Below are 19734 nucleotides of genomic sequence, written 5' to 3' on the forward strand. Positions count from 1 at the left end.
ATTCTGTATTCTGTAAAGCTTGCACATGGGTGTACTCCCACTGTTAGCCTGCCTTCAATAAATCTGTGAGTATGTATGTGTAAGTTCATGTGGGAAGGGTGGGCTCATGTGTATGCGTGCGTGTGCACTCGTGTGTGTGTGTGTGTGTGTGTGTGTGTGTGTGTGTGTGTGTGTGTGTGTGTGTGTGTGTCCAGAGGTCAAGATCATGCATTGTCCTTCAGGAGTCATCCACCCAGTGTTTTGAAACAGTCTCTCACTGGGACCTGGGACTTAACTGATTTAGCCAGTAGCTCCAGGGATCTACCTGCCTCTGCCTTCCCAGGTCTGGGAAGACCAGTGTGCCACTATGCCCAGACTTTTAGGTGGGAACTGGGGATAGAACTCAAGTCCTTATGCTTACATATTGGCATCTTACTGGTTCACCTATCTCCTTAGCCCCCTTCAGTAAATTTCTTTTTTTTTCTTTAAAGGGAGTTATTTTTCATGTATGTACACATCTTGGTAGGTACACTTAAGTGTGTAATGAGAGGCTCGTGTGATGCCTGGCTTTTATGTGGGTGCTGGGGATTGAACTCAGGTCCTCATGTTTGAGTGGTAGGCACTTTACCAGCTAAGCTATCTTTCCAGCCCTCCAGTAAATTTCTTGACACAAACCCTACTTTGGCCTTTTTAAAAAATGATGGTGATGATGGGGGTGGTGGCATGGGGGCAGTTGTCAGAAGACAACTTTCAAATCAATTACTTCTACCTCATGATTCAGGGGATCAGACTTGGGTCTGTCTGTCAGCTTTGTGCTTTCATTTACTGAGCCATACCTCCAACCCTCTCTCTAGTTTTAACAGGATTTCTGATACTGAATCCTTCTATTTTTTAGACAAGATCCTGGCCCTGCCACTTGCTCCACAGACCAGGCTGGCTTCTAACTCACGGAAATCTGCTTGTCTGGCATCCTAGTGCTGAGATTAAGGGCAAGCACTGCCACACCCTGCAATGAGTATTCCTAAATAGGTGTATTGTTTTGTTTAGTTAATAGTGTAGCCTCTTAGAACTCATAATAAATAGTAAATAGTTTCAAGTACATTTCTTTGTAAAGCTGGGAAGCTGGGTATAGTAGTACGTAGTACTCCACTCCCAGGGTGGAGATAGAAGGACAGGAAGCTCAAGGCCAGCAGGGCTATGCAAGACTCTGTCTCCAAAGACAAAAGAAAGGTCTACTGTGCTGGGCAGTGGTGGCACAGCATGCCTATAATCCCAGCACTTGGAATGCAGAAGCAGGCAGGTTTCTGAGTTCAAGGCCAGCCTAGTCTATAGAATGAGTTACAGGACAGCTAGGGCTACACAGAAACCCTGACTTGAAAAAGCAAAAAAAAAAAAAAAAAAAAAAAAGGAAGGAAGGAAGAAGAGAAGGGAGGAGAGGAGACACGAGAAAAGAAAAGAAAAGAAAAGAAAGAAAGAAAGAAAGAAAGAAAGAAAGAAAGAAAGGTTTCTTGTATTTTGTGACTTCTTGTGGGAACACACTGTTTCAAAACGTTGTTAAATATGATTTGAAGTTCAGAAGTTGGAAACTGGGTGTGGCCTTTTAGTTCTTGCACTCGGGAGGCAGAAGCAGGAGGATCTCTTAAATTCAAGGCCAATTTGGGCTAGAGCAGTGGTTCTCAATCTTCCTAATGTTTTAATCTTTTTAATACAGTTCCTCATGTTGTGGAGATTCCCCAACCATAAAATTATTTTTATTCTTGGGAGGCAGAGGCAGGCAGATTTCTGAGTTCAAGGCCAACCTGGTCTACAGAGTGAGTTCCAGGACAGCCAGGGTTACACAGAGAAACCCTATCTCCAAAAACCAAAAAAAAAAAAAAATTGCCACTTCATAACCATAATTTTGCTAGTTATGAATCATAATGTAAATATCTGATATGCAGGATATCTGATATATGACCCCTATGAAAGGGTCACAACCCATAGGTTGAGAACCAATGGTCTACAGAGTGACTGGAAAAGAAGAAGGTCAGGGCTACATAAAGAGACCCTGCTAATAATACTAATATTAATAATACTAATAATAAAGTTCAGAAGTTGAAATTCCACCTTCTGATAAAAAATATAGTTGATGGCAGCAATGTGCAATACTATCAAAGCTTCATTTTAGTGATCAGCACAAAATAATGAGCAATCATTTTTCTAAGTATAAAGACTTCATAGGTTGCTGGGCATAGTTTCCCACCATTAATACCAGCACTCACGAGGCAGAGGCAGGAGGCTCTGTGAGTTCCAGGAGATCCAGGGCTGTTCCACAGAGAAACCCAGTCTTTAAAAATGGATAGATAGGTAGATAGATAAATGGATGGATAATAGATGGATGGATAGATAGATAGATAGATAAATGGATGGATGGATGATAGGTGGGTGGATGGGTGGATGGATGGATAGATAAGTATATATGTCATTATTGTTCTGGCACTTTACCTAATTTTCAGCATTATAGAGGAAGAAGTTAGAAAGTACTTGTGCGAGAAGAGAGAAGACTTTTCCAGATGACTAATAAGAACCCAACCTAAATTTATTTAGAAATGGTGTATGAAGCATGTGAGGAAATAACAAAGGCTGTGGCCAGACACTAGTCTCTGAGAGGGCTTCAGCCTCCATCGGGTCAGCTCCCATGACTTGGCTGTTGGCACTGGTAAGGCAGGGACCAGGGGGAGGGAAAAGAGCACTAATTCCCCTCCCTGGGCCCTCCAAGCTTCTCAGCGCTTTAAAGTAACTTTTGGCATGAATAAATCATGGTTAGCTGCGGCAGGGAGTACCCACAAGTGCCTCATCTCCAGAACAAAGCCTGTTGCTCAACTGCTTTGGCTCAGGCTTTGCTTAGTCAGATGGCCATCTGGGCTTCTTCACTCCCTTCAGGACAGATTTGATCTGCTTTGCCTTTTCCACAGAGAAGCTAACCCACCCTTTAGTGTCTGATGCTCCTGTAGTCATCCTGGCCCAGAGGTGAGGAAAAGGAGTTAGAGCAGGAGTGGAGCCGGAAGTTTGCAGCTCTCGTTCAGCTGACCACAGCAGCCTTGGTACTCAGATGTCCAGTGGCCCTGTTCGTGATCTTCCTTAACTAGCAAAATGGCCGACTTCAGGCTCCTTTCTCTCTCCCCCCCCCCCTTCCAGAAGGCCTTTGCCTTTGTTCTGCTGCTCTCTACTTCAGAAGTCCTTCTCCTTTGTGCGTATGTTTGTTGCTCATTGTGTGGACCCAGGCTCAAAACAAAATGCTTTAACATATAAGATAATATATAAAAGAACATAAAGCTCACAAGGAAACCACTTATGTTGGTAACATGTACTACTTTGTTTTTTGAAACAGAGTCTCACTATACAGCTCAAGGTGGCCTTGAACTTAGGACAGTCCTCCTCCCTCAGCCTCTCAAATACTGAGCTGGTAAGCGTGAAGCTCCATACCTAGCTTAGCATATCCATTTTGATTATTTAAATAATAAAATCTAAATAAAGACAAGCACAAATGATACTTTAGTATCTGTAGCAATTACATCATACAAAAAATACCTACTGTTGGATTGGGGGTTGTGGCTCACTGGTGAAGTACTTGCCCAATATAAGTAAGATTCTGAGTTCTATTCCTGGTACTTAAAATCCAAAAAGAACATTTAGTGTGTATTAGTTACATCTCAACTACTGTTGTTGCAATTATGCCTTCCTTTATAAGGAAAGAAAATGGTACATTTTGGCCAGAGGTTAGGGAAAGTAAAATTGTGATTTTTTATTCTTGTCCAAGTTCAGATACCACCGCCCTTGGAATTCTGTGGCTCATGAGGCCGCCCAGTTCTAGGGGAAGAGGGGCTGCTGAGGCTATGAGAGAAGGTAATACTGTAAAGCATTTAAATCAACTCTTTAGTTATTTACCCAGTTTATAGGTGTGCCAAGATGCCAAGAGACACAAAATGTTCATTTTCCCAGGTACAGGTGTTAGCCACTGTTAGCCACATGATTCTGGGAGAGGAATCATCTGCAGATACTTGCCCCCAACACCTTCAGAAAGGAAGGCGGTCCCAGTGGTCTCTTGATTTTTGCTTGCTGCTCTCTGTATGGACTCTGACAGGAATAAAGAATGACAAATTTGCACTGTTAAACTGTTGAATTTGTGATCGTTTGTTGCTACTGGTAACAATGCACTGATACCACCTCATTTATTTTTTCATAGTAAAGTTGACAAGGGGAGCAGCAGTTCATGGTAAGGATGACTCCATGGGCTGTGCTGTGGGCATTGGCGTTCTCCAACCTGTTCTTGCCCTGTTAGAGCAGAGTGAAGGCACAGTTCCTTGGCTCCTTAGCTTCACTCAGTTACATTCATGTTGTCTTTAAAAAATAAGTACTCCAAAAAAAAAAAAGTATTCTAGCTCCATGGGCAGTGTTACCTTAGCAGTGAATGGGTGGGCCTATAAGTACAATCAGGTTTTTTTTGTTTTTTTTAATGCAGTGACCTAAATTTATCACATTTATTTATGTGTGTGTGCACACACAAATCCATATGTATTTCCACTGGCCACATGTGGAGGTCAGGGGGCAGCTGTCAAGAGTCAGGCCTCTCTCTCCACCATGTAAAGTTCAGGGATTGAACTCATGTCCTCAGGCTTAGTGGTAGACACCTTATCTGCTGAGCCAGCTTGCTGGGAGTTTTTGACACAGGCTTTTAAGGTCTCTTAAATGTAATTCATAGATAGGTCCTATGCAGAGCAAGTTAAGCAACAAGAGGAAGAATCACAACTGCTAACCTCATGGGAAGTTGCCCGGAATCCCAACAGTGGTTGTCAGTCCAGACTGGCCACATCAGCTCTGAGGCGCCCACACCCACTTTCTAAGCTAAGGAAAGTGCTCATGCCCTGTGCCTGAGTGTTTGAGGCTGATACTTGTTAAGAAATACCCATTTGCTCTAAACAAAGGTGCCCTCTTCTGCAAGATCTTTCTAATATCTCTCTAAGATTAGCAGTGACCTATTTCTCTGCTCTTATTGTAATAAACAGGAGCTTTATCAGTGGAACCCCCTGCTAACAGCCAAAAGGAGTAAGCAGGTGTTGGATATCCTAACTAGGAACTCTATCTGCTAACAAGAGAACATTGCTTTCATAGAAAAGGGGCAAAGGAAGATAGCAGGATAGATAGATTCCTTGGCTTTATTTACTACAACTACTATTTTCATCTATTACCCAGAAATGCTTCCTCTTTTGAAGGGATGGATAGCTGTAACTTACTATCAGGGAGCTAGAATGTTTTTGAAACAGGGTCTTTCCATGTAGTTGAATCTGGGCTTGAACTTGCTGCCCTCCTGCCTTAGACTCCCAATGCTAGGGTTACAGCAGCTGCTGCTCTCAGCCTGTGAGTCACCACCCCTTTGGGAATCAGACAGCCCTTCACAGGGTTTCATATCAAGTATTTACATTACAATTCATAATGGAAAAAATTATAGTGATGAAGTAACAACAGTAGAAAATGGTTTTATGGTTGGGGAGTCACTACAACATGAGGAACTGTATTAAAGGGTCAAAGCATTAGAAGGTTAGGAACTGCTGGATTACAGAGATGTGTTGCCATGCCTGCTTACCAAAGTCTTAAATGGATGATTTACAAATATAAAGCATTAGTTTTCTGCTATTCAATGATATGTGTGCCTCTCCCATCTCCAAAATTAAGTTCATCCTAGAATTTTACCTGTCCAAAACTAACTTTCTTAAAACAAAGTTTTACACAAATTAAAAGTTAGCTTTTGGAGGCTGGTGAGATAGCTCACAGATTAAGAGCAGATATTGCTCTTGCAGAGGACTTGAATTTGGTTCCTGGAATCCTTGTGGGCAGTTCCAGCTCCAGGCCTCCACAGACACTACACTTATAAGCACATACCAACACACACACATACACAAAATTAAAAATCTTAGCATATTTTTGAGTTAACTTTAACCTTAGATATAACATATGGAAACTGTTGAGCTGCCTGGACAGGTTCTCTCTCTCACCTTGTCTCCTCCACCAGCATCCTGTGGAGATGCCATGAACATGTGTGTCCTCCTTTCCTTAAAAATGGTTCTGACCCAGTTTGGTAGCATGCACATTTAACCTTCAAACTTGGGTGATGGTAGCCGGATGCTGAGAGTTTGAGGACAGCCTGGGCTACTTAGTAAGACCCAAAAGTTTGTTGTTTTCTCTTTCTTTCTTTCTTTCTTTCTTTCTTTCTTTCTTTCTTTCTTTCTTTCTTTCTTTCTTTCTTTCTTTCTTTCTTTTAAAAGTGACTTTGTTCAGTTAGCCCAATTTCTTTGTTCTTGGTTGTAAGTTAAACTTGAGAGCATTATTATGCCATGAAGACTCTGTACAGTAGGCTCTCCTCAGTAAGGTCAGTGTGCAGTGTCAATACAAATCAACTGAAGGTAAGTGTAAAACTTTACACAGTTTGTGTACGTGAGGGGTGTGTGTGTGTGTGTGTGTGATTGACTAGACTGCCTGATTCTCACCGTCCTTAGCTTTTCAGTGTGTGTTGAGAATCTGAAGTTGAGCCCTCATGCCTGGGTGGTCAGCACTTTACCCACTGAACCATCTCCACAGCCCTGAAACAGATATGTTTATAAATGTAATATAAATGTATATATAAACATACTTTTGCAAGAGCTACAGGTAAAGATTAGAGTAGTAGTATGGCACCTTTGTTCAGTTGTTCTGGGCTCAGCCATGTGTGTTGCGTGTGCCCCGACGGATCTGTGAGAACATCTCTCTGTCTCTCAGGTACTTATTACTGAGCTCACTAATGCACAGATCTTGTTTCAATCACAGTGTCCATCCTGCTTAGGTCTGGGCTTGCCACGGGTGGGCGGAGGGAGAGGGGCGGGTGGTGGACCTCTGGTTGTCTAAGTAGCCTTTTCATCTGGATCCATGGCTTGATTAGCAGAGCGATAACAAACTGCTGTTCTAATGCTACTTCATAGAACAGTCTTAATCTCCAGCCTTCCAAGATCAGGTGGTAGATAGAAGTGGAGAGCCGGTTTTATTCATCTACAGGAATCTATATTCATTATCACAGGAATAGATTCTTTTGGGTTTTTAAAAAGGAAATTGTAACGGGCCTTTCATATTGCTTTGGTTTCCCCTGTAGTCCCCTTGTTCTGGTGCCTACTGAGTTTAAGCTCCCTTAGTTTTCCCTCTGAAGAGGGCTGGTGCCAGTGGGAGAGAAGTCCAAAGAGCTCAGGTGGCTTCTGAGCTCACCTTGAGTGAGAGTGAAGGAAGGAAGCAAGGTAGGTCGGTAGGTCGGTAGGTCTGTAAGTCTGTATGTAGGTCTGTAAGTCTGTATGTAGGTCTGTAAGTCTGTATGTAGGTCTGTAAGTCTGTATGTAGGTCAGTCAGAAGGAGGCTGTGGTTGGAGGCAGGAAGGGCTAGTTTTGTTTTCATTCTCTTTCTTTGTCTTTTGGTAATTCTCTTGTTCTTTACGATTGGGAGCAGCTACAGGAGAGGCCACCTTCTCTGACAGATTAGTATAATGTCTGACATCTACCACTGAACTTCATTAGCACCCAACAGCCCAGGAAAGACATGATTTGCTAATACAAACCAAATGCAGCTGAAATTTTCTTTCCTTGAAAAGGAAGACCCAATATGGTGAGGAAGCTGTTTACATGAGAAACTCAGAGAGTATCCCAAAAAATCTGTCATTTCACTTTGTTCTGGGTCGGAAGAGGCCTGTTAAAGGAACAAACACCCTTACATTTGTTAAGGGAATGTTTTAGTTCCTTAAATCGGGTTTTTTAACAGCCTTCGCCTTAGGGTCTGACTTCAAAGCCCTGTAGTAGCATGAATTGACTTTCTGTAGATGTGTGAGACACAATCCAGCTTTGTGCTCTCCGGTACCGGCCTGGGGAGCTTCCCTCCCCTTGTTTGTGACTCTGTGACTCTGCGCTGAGCCTGTAATAAAGGCCACGGATGGCTGCTCTTCCATTGTGTGCCCATTAGACCAAGCGTGACTGGGCTTATTCTCCAGCCTACCAGAGAGTATGGCTAAAGTTTTTGTCCATGAAAAACAATCGTACTTATAAGCAGCATTATGTGTTATGTCTCCCTGTGTTTGTCAGGTGAGTTAGGATGTCTAAGCTTCAGTTAATAGTTTAGCCAACACGGCAAAGGAAGCCTGGGATCAGAGCTTGAATTCTGAACTCTACTGTGATGCCCTGTTAGCACTTGAAATAAAAAAGTCATCAGGCTGGGCATTGTGGCACACCTTTAATCTTGAGAGGCAGAGGCAGGTAGATGGATCCCTGAGTTCGAGGCCAACCTGATCTGGCTACACAGAAAAACCCTGTCTTGAAACACTCTGACCTAAGGAAAAAAAGGAAGGAAGAAAGAAAAGAAATGAAATGAAAAGAAAAGAAAGGTCATCAGAACAGAAAAGCATTGGGGCAGAATTTTTTTTAGAAATTGTCTGTGTGTATCTGTACCTGTGTTGACTTGGGATATCATATCCCAGCAAGATGTTGGTTATACAAATTAACCTGAGACATGTGTACTTAGCCCTGTGGTCACCTGAGCAGCAGCATTCTCAATTCTAGCAATGATTTGCCGCTTACTGAGCCAGCTAACTAGTGAGCCTGTCTTCTAAACACCTGTGGGAGCGGAGAGGCGCCATGGTCCCCCTTTCTAGGTAGGCTGAGTTTGTTTTTACTGGTTCCATTTTGTTCAAAGTATCTTTTTGTTTTCAGACTAAGCCCCAGTCTCCAAAGAAAACCACATCCCTTTTTCCTATCAAAAATGGTTCCAAAGAAAATGGGATCCATGAGGAACAGGACCAAGAGCCACAGGATCTCTTTGCAGGCAAGTAGAGACTCGAAATGGAGGCACCTCTGTTCATCGTTAATAAGTTACGAGTTATTAAACTAAAAACCACCATATATATGCATAAGTTAGAAAGTTTAATCCTGATGCAATAGAGCCTATGCCTATGCCACCAGCACTTGGGAGATAAGGACAGGAAGGTCAGGTCCTCATCCTTGGCTACCTAGCAAGTTCAAGGCCAGCACAGGGTAAATGAGACCTTGTCTCAAAAAACCAAAAAAAAAAAAAAACAAAAACAAAAAAACAAACAAACAAAAAAAACCTACAACAAATCCCCCTAAACAGACAAAAATCTAAATTTTATAATACAAGTTAAATTATTAAATATTAGAAATGTGATCAGGGGAATTACAGAAATACTGTATCACAGGAACTCACAAAAGTATAAGGTTATTGACCATTGCAGTAGCTCTAGACTTTTATTTGAAATATGTAGTTTTTCTGTGTAACTTGGCCTAGAGCTCACAATCCTCCTGCATCAGCTTCTCAAATAGTTGGGACTTAAGGTACATCCTATCACACTGGACCTTATTTAATTAATTTGAAATACTATGTTACTATGTATCCTCTTACATCCTGGAATTTGCTGTGTGAACTAGGCTGGTCTCAGACTTGTGACTGTGTCTCTGCCTCCTAAGAACTAAAATTTAGACATGGCCTCAGACCCAGTCCTTAGAACCACGAGAGATAGAGAAAGAAACACAGACTAGAGGAGGTGGATGAATCTTACGTGAATCTGAGTTTAGAAGAAAAAATGAAAGTCTATTTAGATCTTAATATTTTAAATTTGAATATAAAGAAAAATGCCCAGGTGATGTGAACATGGAAGGAACAAAGAGGCTTAAGGAATATGAAGATTTAAAAGATTTTCTCCTTCATTTGGTTTCTGAAACCTTAACAAGAACACTGTGCATTCTGGTAGTTAATGGTTTTTTGGAGGAAGAGGAATGGCTAAAAGAAAAAGAAAAATAATAAAGTACAAATAATGAATTGCCTTTACCTAGCACATTGAGAAGAAGGTACATTTTCTGTGTTTGAGCCTTTGAAATTTATGTGATCTTTTCTTACACAACGTGAAATCTTACTGCCACAGTAACCCCTGTGATTGGTTTCTCTATGAATGTGAAGATCTTACAGATTTTCTCAGCACAGTCCTTGTGGTTTATGTCATCTGCTGTCAGTGCTCCAGGCAGACACTTGCTGCCTCACTACTAAGAAAGGAACAGAGGATGCCTGTAGAAAGGAGTGTCTACTATGAAACGAATGTGTTCTCAGGTGTTTCCAGTCAACTAATACTGAGTGGAGATTTAAAGCTCAGATATTTTTTTTCTGCAAGGTTACCATGGTGCTGATTGGTCTCTCTAGATCTCAAAGGTATTTCAAACATACTCCTGTTAGAAACACAAAGGACAGAAGCCCGTATTTCCATCCTTAGACATACTTAAAGATTTGACATCTCATAGTAATTTCTATAGGAAATGTCAGCTTTTCAACAGGCTTTTACTGTTCCTCTAGCAAACCATAGATTATTTTAGTTCTGTTTTTCATTCTGAAGATTGCATCTAGGACCCTTGGGCATGCCAGAATAAGTGCTCTGCCACAGCTGCTTGTTCTCCCTTTGGTTTGGTTTGAGACAAGATTCTACTGTGTAGCCCAGGCTGGTGTTTCGTGGTTTGGGGGTGGGGGAGGGGTTTTGGTTTTTGGTTTTTCTGCTTATTTGTTTGTTTTGGTTTTGGTGAGGTGTTTTTGTTTTTTGTTAAGATGCTCTCTCTCTCTCTCTCTCTCTCTCTCTCTCTCTCTCACACACACACACACACACACACACACACACACACACACACCTCCTTTTCTCTCATTATTCTGTGGCCCAGGCTAGCTTCAAAATCATGGCAGTCCTCCTTCTGCCTCAGTCTCCCAAGTCTGAGGTATATATGTAGTATCAAGCTTGGATTACACCATGCCCAGATAAGACAGGGTCCTTTTATGTAGCCCAGGATGGCCTCAAACTCCCTATCATTCTTTTATCCAACTTCGACTTCTTAGGATTTTTTTTTCATGGTACAGGGGATTGATCCTAGGTCCTCACATACATGAGGCAAGTTTCTTTCCACAGAATAAGATCCCCTGCTGTCTTACTTAGAATTCCTATTGCTATGAGGAAACACTCTGTTGCTATGAGGAAAGGATTTATTTTGATTACACTTCTGTACCACAGTCGGTCATCAAAAAAGGCAGGACCCTGGATGCAGGAGCTGATGAAGAGGCCATTAGCTGGTGTTGCTTATAGCTTGCTTCTTATGGCTTGCTCATCCTGCTTTCTTATAGAGCCTAGGGCCACCTGCACAGAGGTGTCCCTACCCACAGTGGGTTTGGCTCACATCAATCACTAATTAAGGAAATTCCCTACAAGCCTGCCTGCACCCCAGGCTTATGTAGGCATTTTTCAGTACACTCTCTCCTATTAGATGACTGCACTTAGACAAGGTTTTACTAAATTACTCAGGTAGACCTTGAATTATCAATCCTCTTGCCTTAGCCTCTGAGTAGCTAGACTTTAGGTCTGTCTTCTGGGCCTGGTAGGAATGCTAGGATTGCAAGTCCATCCCCTCACACCAAGTTTCACTGAAAGAATAGTTTGAATGAATAGTACATGTTTCATTTACTAACTTGATCTGTTGTGTTGAACCTGCATAAAGCGAATCTCCTATATACAAACTTGAGCTGGCTCCTTGTTTCGAAGACCTCACAACCTAACATATCCATTCTGTGTGCTGCTTCCAGTTTTATGCCCCCATGGCAGCATCTTTTGCAAAAATGATTCACACTCAGTGGTCAGCACAGTAATCTAAAACTGTCTCTGGGTTCTGCCTGGCCCCCAGTGAAAATCTAGAAAGAAAAGGAAACAGCCTCTCAGTGGTCTTCAGACTAAACGGAATACATAATGGTCAAACCAAAACCCATAAGTGGATATTTATGTTTTTCTTTACTAAAAAGAAAAAACAGTGAACTGGCTAAGGTTAGACCTTCTAGCTTTACTGTTCCACATTGGAAGTACATTTGCATAAGAAATTTTAATGTCTAAAAATGGTACAAAATGATATTTTAGAAGTCATTTCTCTGGAACACACAGAGAACACATTGTTCTGCTCACCTGTGTCTTCTTAGATAGAGGCAGTTCTTAAAGTGTGGGTCAGGTCTTCTCTTCAAAATCAGAAGTGTTTCTGGTTCTGCTGCTCACTCTCCCCATTCTGGTGGCATTTACAAATGAGAGTTTACTCTGTCAGGATATACTAAACTGTCATTGTGACTAGTTCCTAAATTGTCAACATAGCTGTACTGGGATCAAGTGTACCAAACTCCACTTTCCCAAGTTTTGCTGTGTTTTTTCTGGCTGATATTTTTCCTAAGGCTTCCTCTGATACGTACTAGCCTGATCTGTCATGCTGTGTATAAAGCAGACATCCAGAGGTGCTCGCTTGTACAAACGAATAAAGGAGCTTTAAGATTTGAGTGGTCACCCCTGTGATGGTTTGTATGTGCTCGGCCCAGGGAGTGGCACTATTTGGAGGTGTGACCTTGTTGGAGTAGGAGTGTCACTGTGGGTATGGGCTTTAAGACCCTCACCCTAGCTGCCTGGAAGTCAATATTCTGCTAGTAGCCATTAGATGAAGATGTAGAACTCTCAGCTCCTCCTGTACCATGCCTACCTGGATGGCACCATGTTCCTGCCTTGATAATGGACTGAATCTCTGAACCTGTAATCCAGCCCCAATTAAATGTTATCCTTATAAGAGTTGCCTTGGTCATGGTGCCTGTTCATAGCAGTAAAACCCTAACTAAGATAACTCTCAAGAGTAAAATTATTTGATATGTTTATTTTTGCTAGATTCCTGGTTCGCTGGCCTAGGGTAGCCAAACAGTTGTATCTGAAATGAAAAGGAGAGCTTGCTGTACCAAACCTGTGCTAGAGCTGCCCTCCCCTCTCCTTTGACTCATGTAAAAATTGCCTCTTGTTTTCGTTGCATTAGGTGCTTGCCATTTTTCTTGTTGGCCTCACCCTGTAGGACTGATGTACAGCCTTCAGAATCCACTATTGACACTCATTTTAAACTATTGACTGTTTTAGATGCCACAGTGGAACTATCCCTGGACAGCACACAGAATAACCAGAAGACAATGCCAGGCAAAACACTTATCTCTCATCCTCCGCAAGAAGCCACAAATCCTCCTAAGCCGCAGCCAAGCTATGAGGAGGTGAGAGTATATGCTGATGGTCTTCTGGCTTTTGCATCCTTGGCACTATGTGCTGCCAGTCTGGACTTCTTTTGGGTTTGAACCTTGAGAAAACATTTACTGCTCCTGAAGGAGACATATAGTTAATGCCCAACCAGAGTCCAGATGAGAACTCCTTGTTAGACAGTGTCTGTTCCCCAGAGGACAGCTGAAGGCTTTCTTCAGTCACTGGTGCTACTTACTGTCTGAGCTCCTGTATGCAGGAATGCAGCCTCTCCCTAGTCCCTGGTTAGTCCAAAGGAGGCCAAGTCGACGAAAATCTCTACTTAACGTTATTGTGAAAATGGGGGTGTGAGGAAATGTTCATGAAATGACTGTGAACTGGTTTACGACTTAAACTTGTAGGCACTGGCTCAGTGAACAGTAACAGAAGTGAGCACTGAGAAGAACGTCTCGACTTTATTCTCAGGTTTTGAATTTGTAATGTCTAGCCTTCTTTATAGCAACTCTCCTGGTTTTTTCTTTTTAAAGCTGGAGGAAGAAGAACAGGAGGATCAGTTTGATTTGACAGTTGGTATCACTGATCCTGAGAAGATCGGTAAGTGTCCTTGGACCCTTGTGACATTACCCTGAGTCCTGACCAGCTAGTTTGGGAGTGGCTCTCGACAAAGCTGAGCCAGCAAATGTGAAGTCCTCATCAGTTCCTTCCCAGGAACTATGCTTCTGACGTCAGAGAGCGCTCTCAAGCACATTACTTAGATCTTTTTTTTTTTAATCTTTAGGAAGAAAATCCAGAGACTTGAAATACAAATATAATCTTTAGAAACTCAAATGGGGTTCAGGAGATTACTGAGGGGCACCTGCAGCCAAGCTTCACAACCTGAATTTGATCCCCAGAGCCCACATGTTGAAGGATAGAACCCACTCTGAAAGTTGTTTTCTGACCACTACATGTGTATCATGACATGGTCGTGCCCACATACATAGAAATGCAATAACAACAACAACAACAACAAACAAAAGCCACAAACAGGAGCGGGAGAGATGACTCTGTAGTTAAGAGCACCCACTCGCAGAGGACCCAGTGCCTACAGTGGACAACTCGTTCTGGCTACTGGATACACTAGCAGGGTGTTTTTGGGCATCTTATTCAGTTCCTTCACCTATCAGAAGAGGAAAGTGAGGACCAAGGAAAGTAGCATCCTGTTAAGGCAACGTGTGGTTCAGTGTAAAAGTAGGACCAAGGCTTTGGGTGGCACACCCAGGAGTCTCTTGCCTATGACTATTCCTTAATACCTTAATTTTAAGCTTAACTGCCCACATTCTTAGTAGAATAATACAAATTATAAATACTACTAGTTGTTTGGATGTTTACTGTTGTGATTTTGAACCAGGAGAGGGAGTTATCAGTTCTGTTAGCTACCTAGAACTGCTGTAGCAAAGAACCACAAACTTAAAAGACTTGTGACAATAGAAGTAAGCCAGGGATGGTGGGTTATACCTGTCCTTCCTGTTCTTGAATGCTGAGGCAGGAGGAGTGCCACGAGTTTGGGCAGAGCCATGTTCCTTTGAAATTGGAAGGGAAGGAAGGCCCTTGCCTGTCTTCTGCCTTGAAGTCATCTCAGGTGTGCCATGGCCTGAAGACGCATCAGTACCTTGTTACCACTGTCCTATGTTGTTCTAAGTCTCCACATCCTCATCTTTCCAGGAATGCCTGTCTGAGTTACCCTATATTTTTTTTTTATTTTAAGGACACAGTCATGTTGTACTTGATGCACCCTGTCTTAGTCAGGGTTTCTATTCCTGCATAGACATCACAACCACGAAGCAAGTTGGTGAGGAAAGGGTTTACTCAGTTTACACTTCCACGTTGCTGTTCATCACCAAAGGAAGTCAGGACTGGAACTCAAGCAGATCAGGAAGCAGCAGCTGATGCAGAGGCCATGGAGGGATGTTCCTTTCTCGAGTGCTTCCCCTGGCTTGCTTAGCTTGCTTTTTTTGTAGAACTCAGGACTGCCAGCCCAGGGATGGCACCACCCACAATGGGCCTTCCCATCCTGAGTCACTAATTGAGAAAATGCCTTACAGCTGGATCTCATGGAGGGAGTTCCTCAAGAGAGGCTCCTTTCTCTGTGATAACTCCAGCTAGGGTCAAGTTGACATACAAAGCCAGCCAGTACACACCCTAATATCCTCATTTTTTCTGTGAAGAGTGTTTTCAAGTAAAGCCATGTTATCTAGAGGGGCATACCTGATTCTACATACAGAGTAATTTAAGCAGTTCACAAATCTGATATGAACACAAATTACTCTAAATGTAAAGCTTTCATCCCTGTGTTCTATATTCTTAGTCACATTGATTCCAAGAATCCAGCTAATTAAAACATTTTTCCTAATCAGAATCTGATCTTTATAACAGCATGTTCTGTTTGCGTGGGCTGTTTAGTCAACATGCATGTCTCATTCTAGCACACATCTAAATAAATTAGAACTGCACATTTACCAGGGTATTCTTTTTAGAATCTTGGCAGTTTGCATATACCATCTCCGACTTGGAAGTTCTTTAGGAAATCTGTGTGCATTTTCAGATTGTCTGGTGACTAGGCTGCTTTTGGGGCTTCTGTACCCCTCTTTGCACACACTGCCTTAGCTGGAACAGTGTCTGGAGACACTGCAGAGTATCTGGAAGCCCTGCTTGGCTGTTATGCTCAGTGGACATGGACACCAAGACTTTTCTTCCTGTGGCTACTAAATTATGTAACCATGACTATTCTATGGTGGGAGTATTTCCATTATATTAAAAAAAAGTTTTTGGTTTTTCGAATTGTGTGCCACCATTGCTCGGCCTGGTCTACAGAGTGAGTTCCAGGACAGCCAGGACTACACAGAGAAACCCTGTCTCGACAAAAACCAAATCCAAAAAACCAAAAAAAAAAATTGTTTTTAATGCATGGTAAACAAAATCTTCAGGCGGTGGTGGCGCACGCCTGTGATCCCAGCACTCTGGGAGGCAGAGGCAGGTGGATTTCTGAGTTCAAGGCCAGCCTGGTTTACAGAATGAGTTCCAGGACAGCCAGGGCTATACAGAGAAACCCTGTCTCGGAAAAAAAAACAAATCCAAAAAAAAAAATACCAAAAAAAAAAAAAATTCTTAGTATTGGGCAATTATGTGTTTCAGAATATCATAAAGGTGATAGTCAATAAAAGGTAATTTTTTTAGACTGGCTTGTAGTTCCTGTTTTGCAGTAACCTTTTTGGCAGGTGTTGATGAGATGGGTTTGCCTCCTATGTCTGTACAATTTCTAGCCTTATTTTGTATGTGCACTTACAAATAAAAGCAAGCATTTCCACCCATCACAGTGAAGCGATATTGCAGAGTGTGGCCCTGCTGATCCACTTCTGCCCTTGCCCCTGGCCTCTCATTCCAGAATCAGATCAGAAGCAAAGGCAACTGGGAATTGTTGACCTGGGCTTTCCTGTTTCATGAGAGGAGGAATCAGGGAAAGGGGTGGGGGAACCAACCCTAAACCCCATGGTCTAGCACTAGGACTTTGTCTCGGTTCCAGTATATGTCTTTTCAAGGCTCAGGGAGTCAATAGGGCCTTTATCTCTCTAAATGGTCTAGGTCAGGACACTACCACAGAGAAAAACAGTTGCTTGAATCCCAGATTATTTAACAATCAATGGCTTTTTCATAAAAATTATTCCTCCAGGAAAGGGAGATTTTTGTGACATCAGGCAGCCCAAGAATCTTCCTGCCAGGCCCTTTGCTCTGAGTGAGCATGGGGGATCAGAGAGGTCAGTGTCTGCCAGCACCAGTGCTGGGACCTCTGAAAGAGCAGAGCAAGCCTGGGGCTAGCCTCGGGTAGAACTACTTGTTTCCTTTTACATCAGTCGCTTCCTTCTCCTGCTTTATACAGCAAGAGAATTGTTTGGTTTTGGACAGATGTGTGTAACCAGCCCAAATATTGGCGTGGTAACAAGTGATGAATTGTCGGTATCCAGTGCTGCTCTGTGAGGGTATAAATGGAGCCTGGCTTTGGAACAGGGGACTGACTCTCTTGTCTATTCACACTGGGGCCCAGTCAGCATCCATAGAGGCATGTGTGCCACACAACCACCAAGGCACAGGAAAAAAGCGGATTTTAGGATTGCATATAAAGCCTGGAAATGCAACAAGCCCTTCTAATATAGGACTTCTGAAACTTGTGGTCTCTAGTTAGATGTTATTGGATTAGCTTTCCTTTCTTTACTTGGAAGAATAATTCCCTCCTGTTATTCTCCCACAGGGGACGGTATGAATGCCTATGTAGCCTACAAAGTCACCACACAGGTGAGTCCCAATGGCACTGCCCGTGCCCTTCCCTCAGTAGTCCTGACTGCTCACACCAAGGTTAGCATCTAGACTATTTCTGGGTTTCTTTTTGTTCCTTTTCCAATAACCTCCTCCTATTTATAGCAAGTCTACATTGCCTTGTTAATCTTTTCTTATTTTATGTGTATGAATATTTTGTAAGCATGTATATACCCTTGTACCATGTACATGCCTAGTGACCACAGAGTCCAGAAGAGGGTGCCAAAACCACTTGGAACCGGAGTATCAGATGACTGTAATCTGCCATTTGGGTGCTGGGAATTGAACCCAACCCAGATCCCTTAGAAGAGCTGCCAGTGCTTTTAACCTCTGAGCCATCTCTCTGGGCCCCTGCCTTTGTAATCTTAACTAGGTACAGCAGCCGAGGCCTCCCAATATTCTTCCAGAAAGCTGGTACTCTAGTGTGTTACTGCAAGGTTTACTATGTGCACCATATCTGAGTTTTACCCCAGAAAAGTATGTGACTAGAGTTAGTGTAGTGGGTTGCCTCAAATGAAGAATAATTATCAGTTTACAGCTTTCCAGTTCTTGGACGAGACAAGGGGGCCTTCATTTGTAAACCCAGTACTACAGAGGCAGAAGCAGGAGGATTAGGAGTTGGAGAACACCCTGGGGTTCTTAGTTGAGACCCTTTTTCTTTCTTTCTTTCTTTCTTTCTTTCTTTCTTTCTTTCTTTCTTTCTTTCTTTCTTTCTTTCTTTTGTTTTTTGGGGTTTTTTTTGTTTGTTTTTTTGGATTTGGTTATTTTTTTTGAGACCTGGCTGTCCTGGAACTCACTCTGTAGACCAGGCTGGCCTCAAACTCAGAAATTCACCTGCCTCTGCCTCCCAGAGTGCTGGGATTACAGGCGTGCACCGCCACCACCACCTGGCTTGAGACCCTTTTTCAAAGAAACAAAAACTATGTATGTGCACCCTCAGAACAGAGGGATTTGAGGTTGGTTAGTGTTGGAGACAGGATCTCCCTATGCAGCCCATGCTGGTCTCACGCTTATGGTGGATTCACTGGAGCCCCTTTAGGACTGCACCCCCACACCTGACACAAAGCCAGACTGTCTGTCTGTCTCAGTCTCCCAAGTACTGGGATCACAGGCATTTGCCACTGTACCTGGCTTTTTTTCCATACTTTCTATAACTTTTATTACTTGAATCTGGCCTTTTTTATTAGACACTATATTGTCACTGTAGTGAAAGAGAGCCCTGGACCTACTACCATCGGGCACTCCCGTGAGCACCGTTGGGTGCATCAGCTCTGCCTTCCTGGTTGTCACAGCCACAGCTTCATGCCTCACAGGTGCTTGCTCCCTGAGTGATCTCATTCCTTCATAAACAGTCCTTGCATGTGTACCTTTAAGTAATGTGATATTTTGTGTTGAGTTTCATAAAAATAATCTTCTGAAAATAGTGGTTCCTTTATTTAGTATGGTTTCCCAGACCTCTCCTTGTTGGGAACAACAGTAGTTAGTCTGCTGCATGAATACACCATAGTGTACAAACCTGTTTTCCCTAGGCCTTTCCAGTTTGCATAACTGAATTCTGTGCAGACCTCCTCTAATGTCTCTGGTACCCCATGGATATGTTTCTCTAGATACATAAATAACTAGGAAATATTAAATGCAAGGAATATAAACTATTTTTAATGTCTTTGTATCAATTTATATAAAAATTTGTCCAGAAGTTTTATGGATTTGTTTCATTGCCAGTACCTAACAGGGCCAACCTCTGTAAGTTTTACTAATCTGTAAATAATTACAGATTAGTAATCTTAGTAGTAGTAGTAAGTAATACTAATTTATTAGTAAATAAATAATTATTATTTACTAATATATATATATATGAATATAAAATTATGTCTACTAGTATATTCCCTAGCTTTCCTGTTTTTTTTAAATTAAAAGATGCATGCACAATGTATATATATATATGTATACATATACACATATATATATACACACACACACACACACACACATACACACACACCATATCTGAGTTTAATATATAATGATTATATGCTTATAAGCATGTTGGATCTCCTGGGAATCGAACCCAGGTCCTCTGAAGAGCAGCCAGTGAGTGCTCTTTACCACTGAGCCATCACCCCAGCTTCTCTCTCTCTTTTTTTTTTTTTTTTTTTTTTTTTTACAAGAAAACTTATGTTTCTTTCAACTACTCCTTGGCCCTCCTGTGAGCTCTAAAGCCCATAGCACTTTAGAGGTTATTATCTACAGACATGTCATCCAGTTCCTCACCATCTTAGAAG

General features: G+C 42.2%; 1 protein-coding gene across 2 annotated transcripts in view; it reads left to right on the plus strand.

Annotated features, from left to right (window-relative positions):
- Snx1 (sorting nexin 1) overlaps positions 1-19734 on the plus strand; it is a 38101-nt gene that overhangs the window by 7165 nt on the left and 11202 nt on the right. For both annotated transcript variants that reach the window (XM_052187974.1, XM_052187972.1), the window contains exons 2-5: positions 8733-8844; positions 12992-13119; positions 13630-13696; positions 17388-17431. In XM_052187974.1, the coding sequence (XP_052043934.1) occupies positions 8733-8844; positions 12992-13119; positions 13630-13696; positions 17388-17431 (351 nt within the window). The remainder of the gene's footprint in view (positions 1-8732; positions 8845-12991; positions 13120-13629; positions 13697-17387; positions 17432-19734) is intronic.

The sequence above is a fragment of the Apodemus sylvaticus genome, chromosome 7, assembly GCF_947179515.1.
Source record: "Apodemus sylvaticus chromosome 7, mApoSyl1.1, whole genome shotgun sequence".
Classification (NCBI taxonomy): domain Eukaryota; kingdom Metazoa; phylum Chordata; class Mammalia; order Rodentia; family Muridae; genus Apodemus; species Apodemus sylvaticus.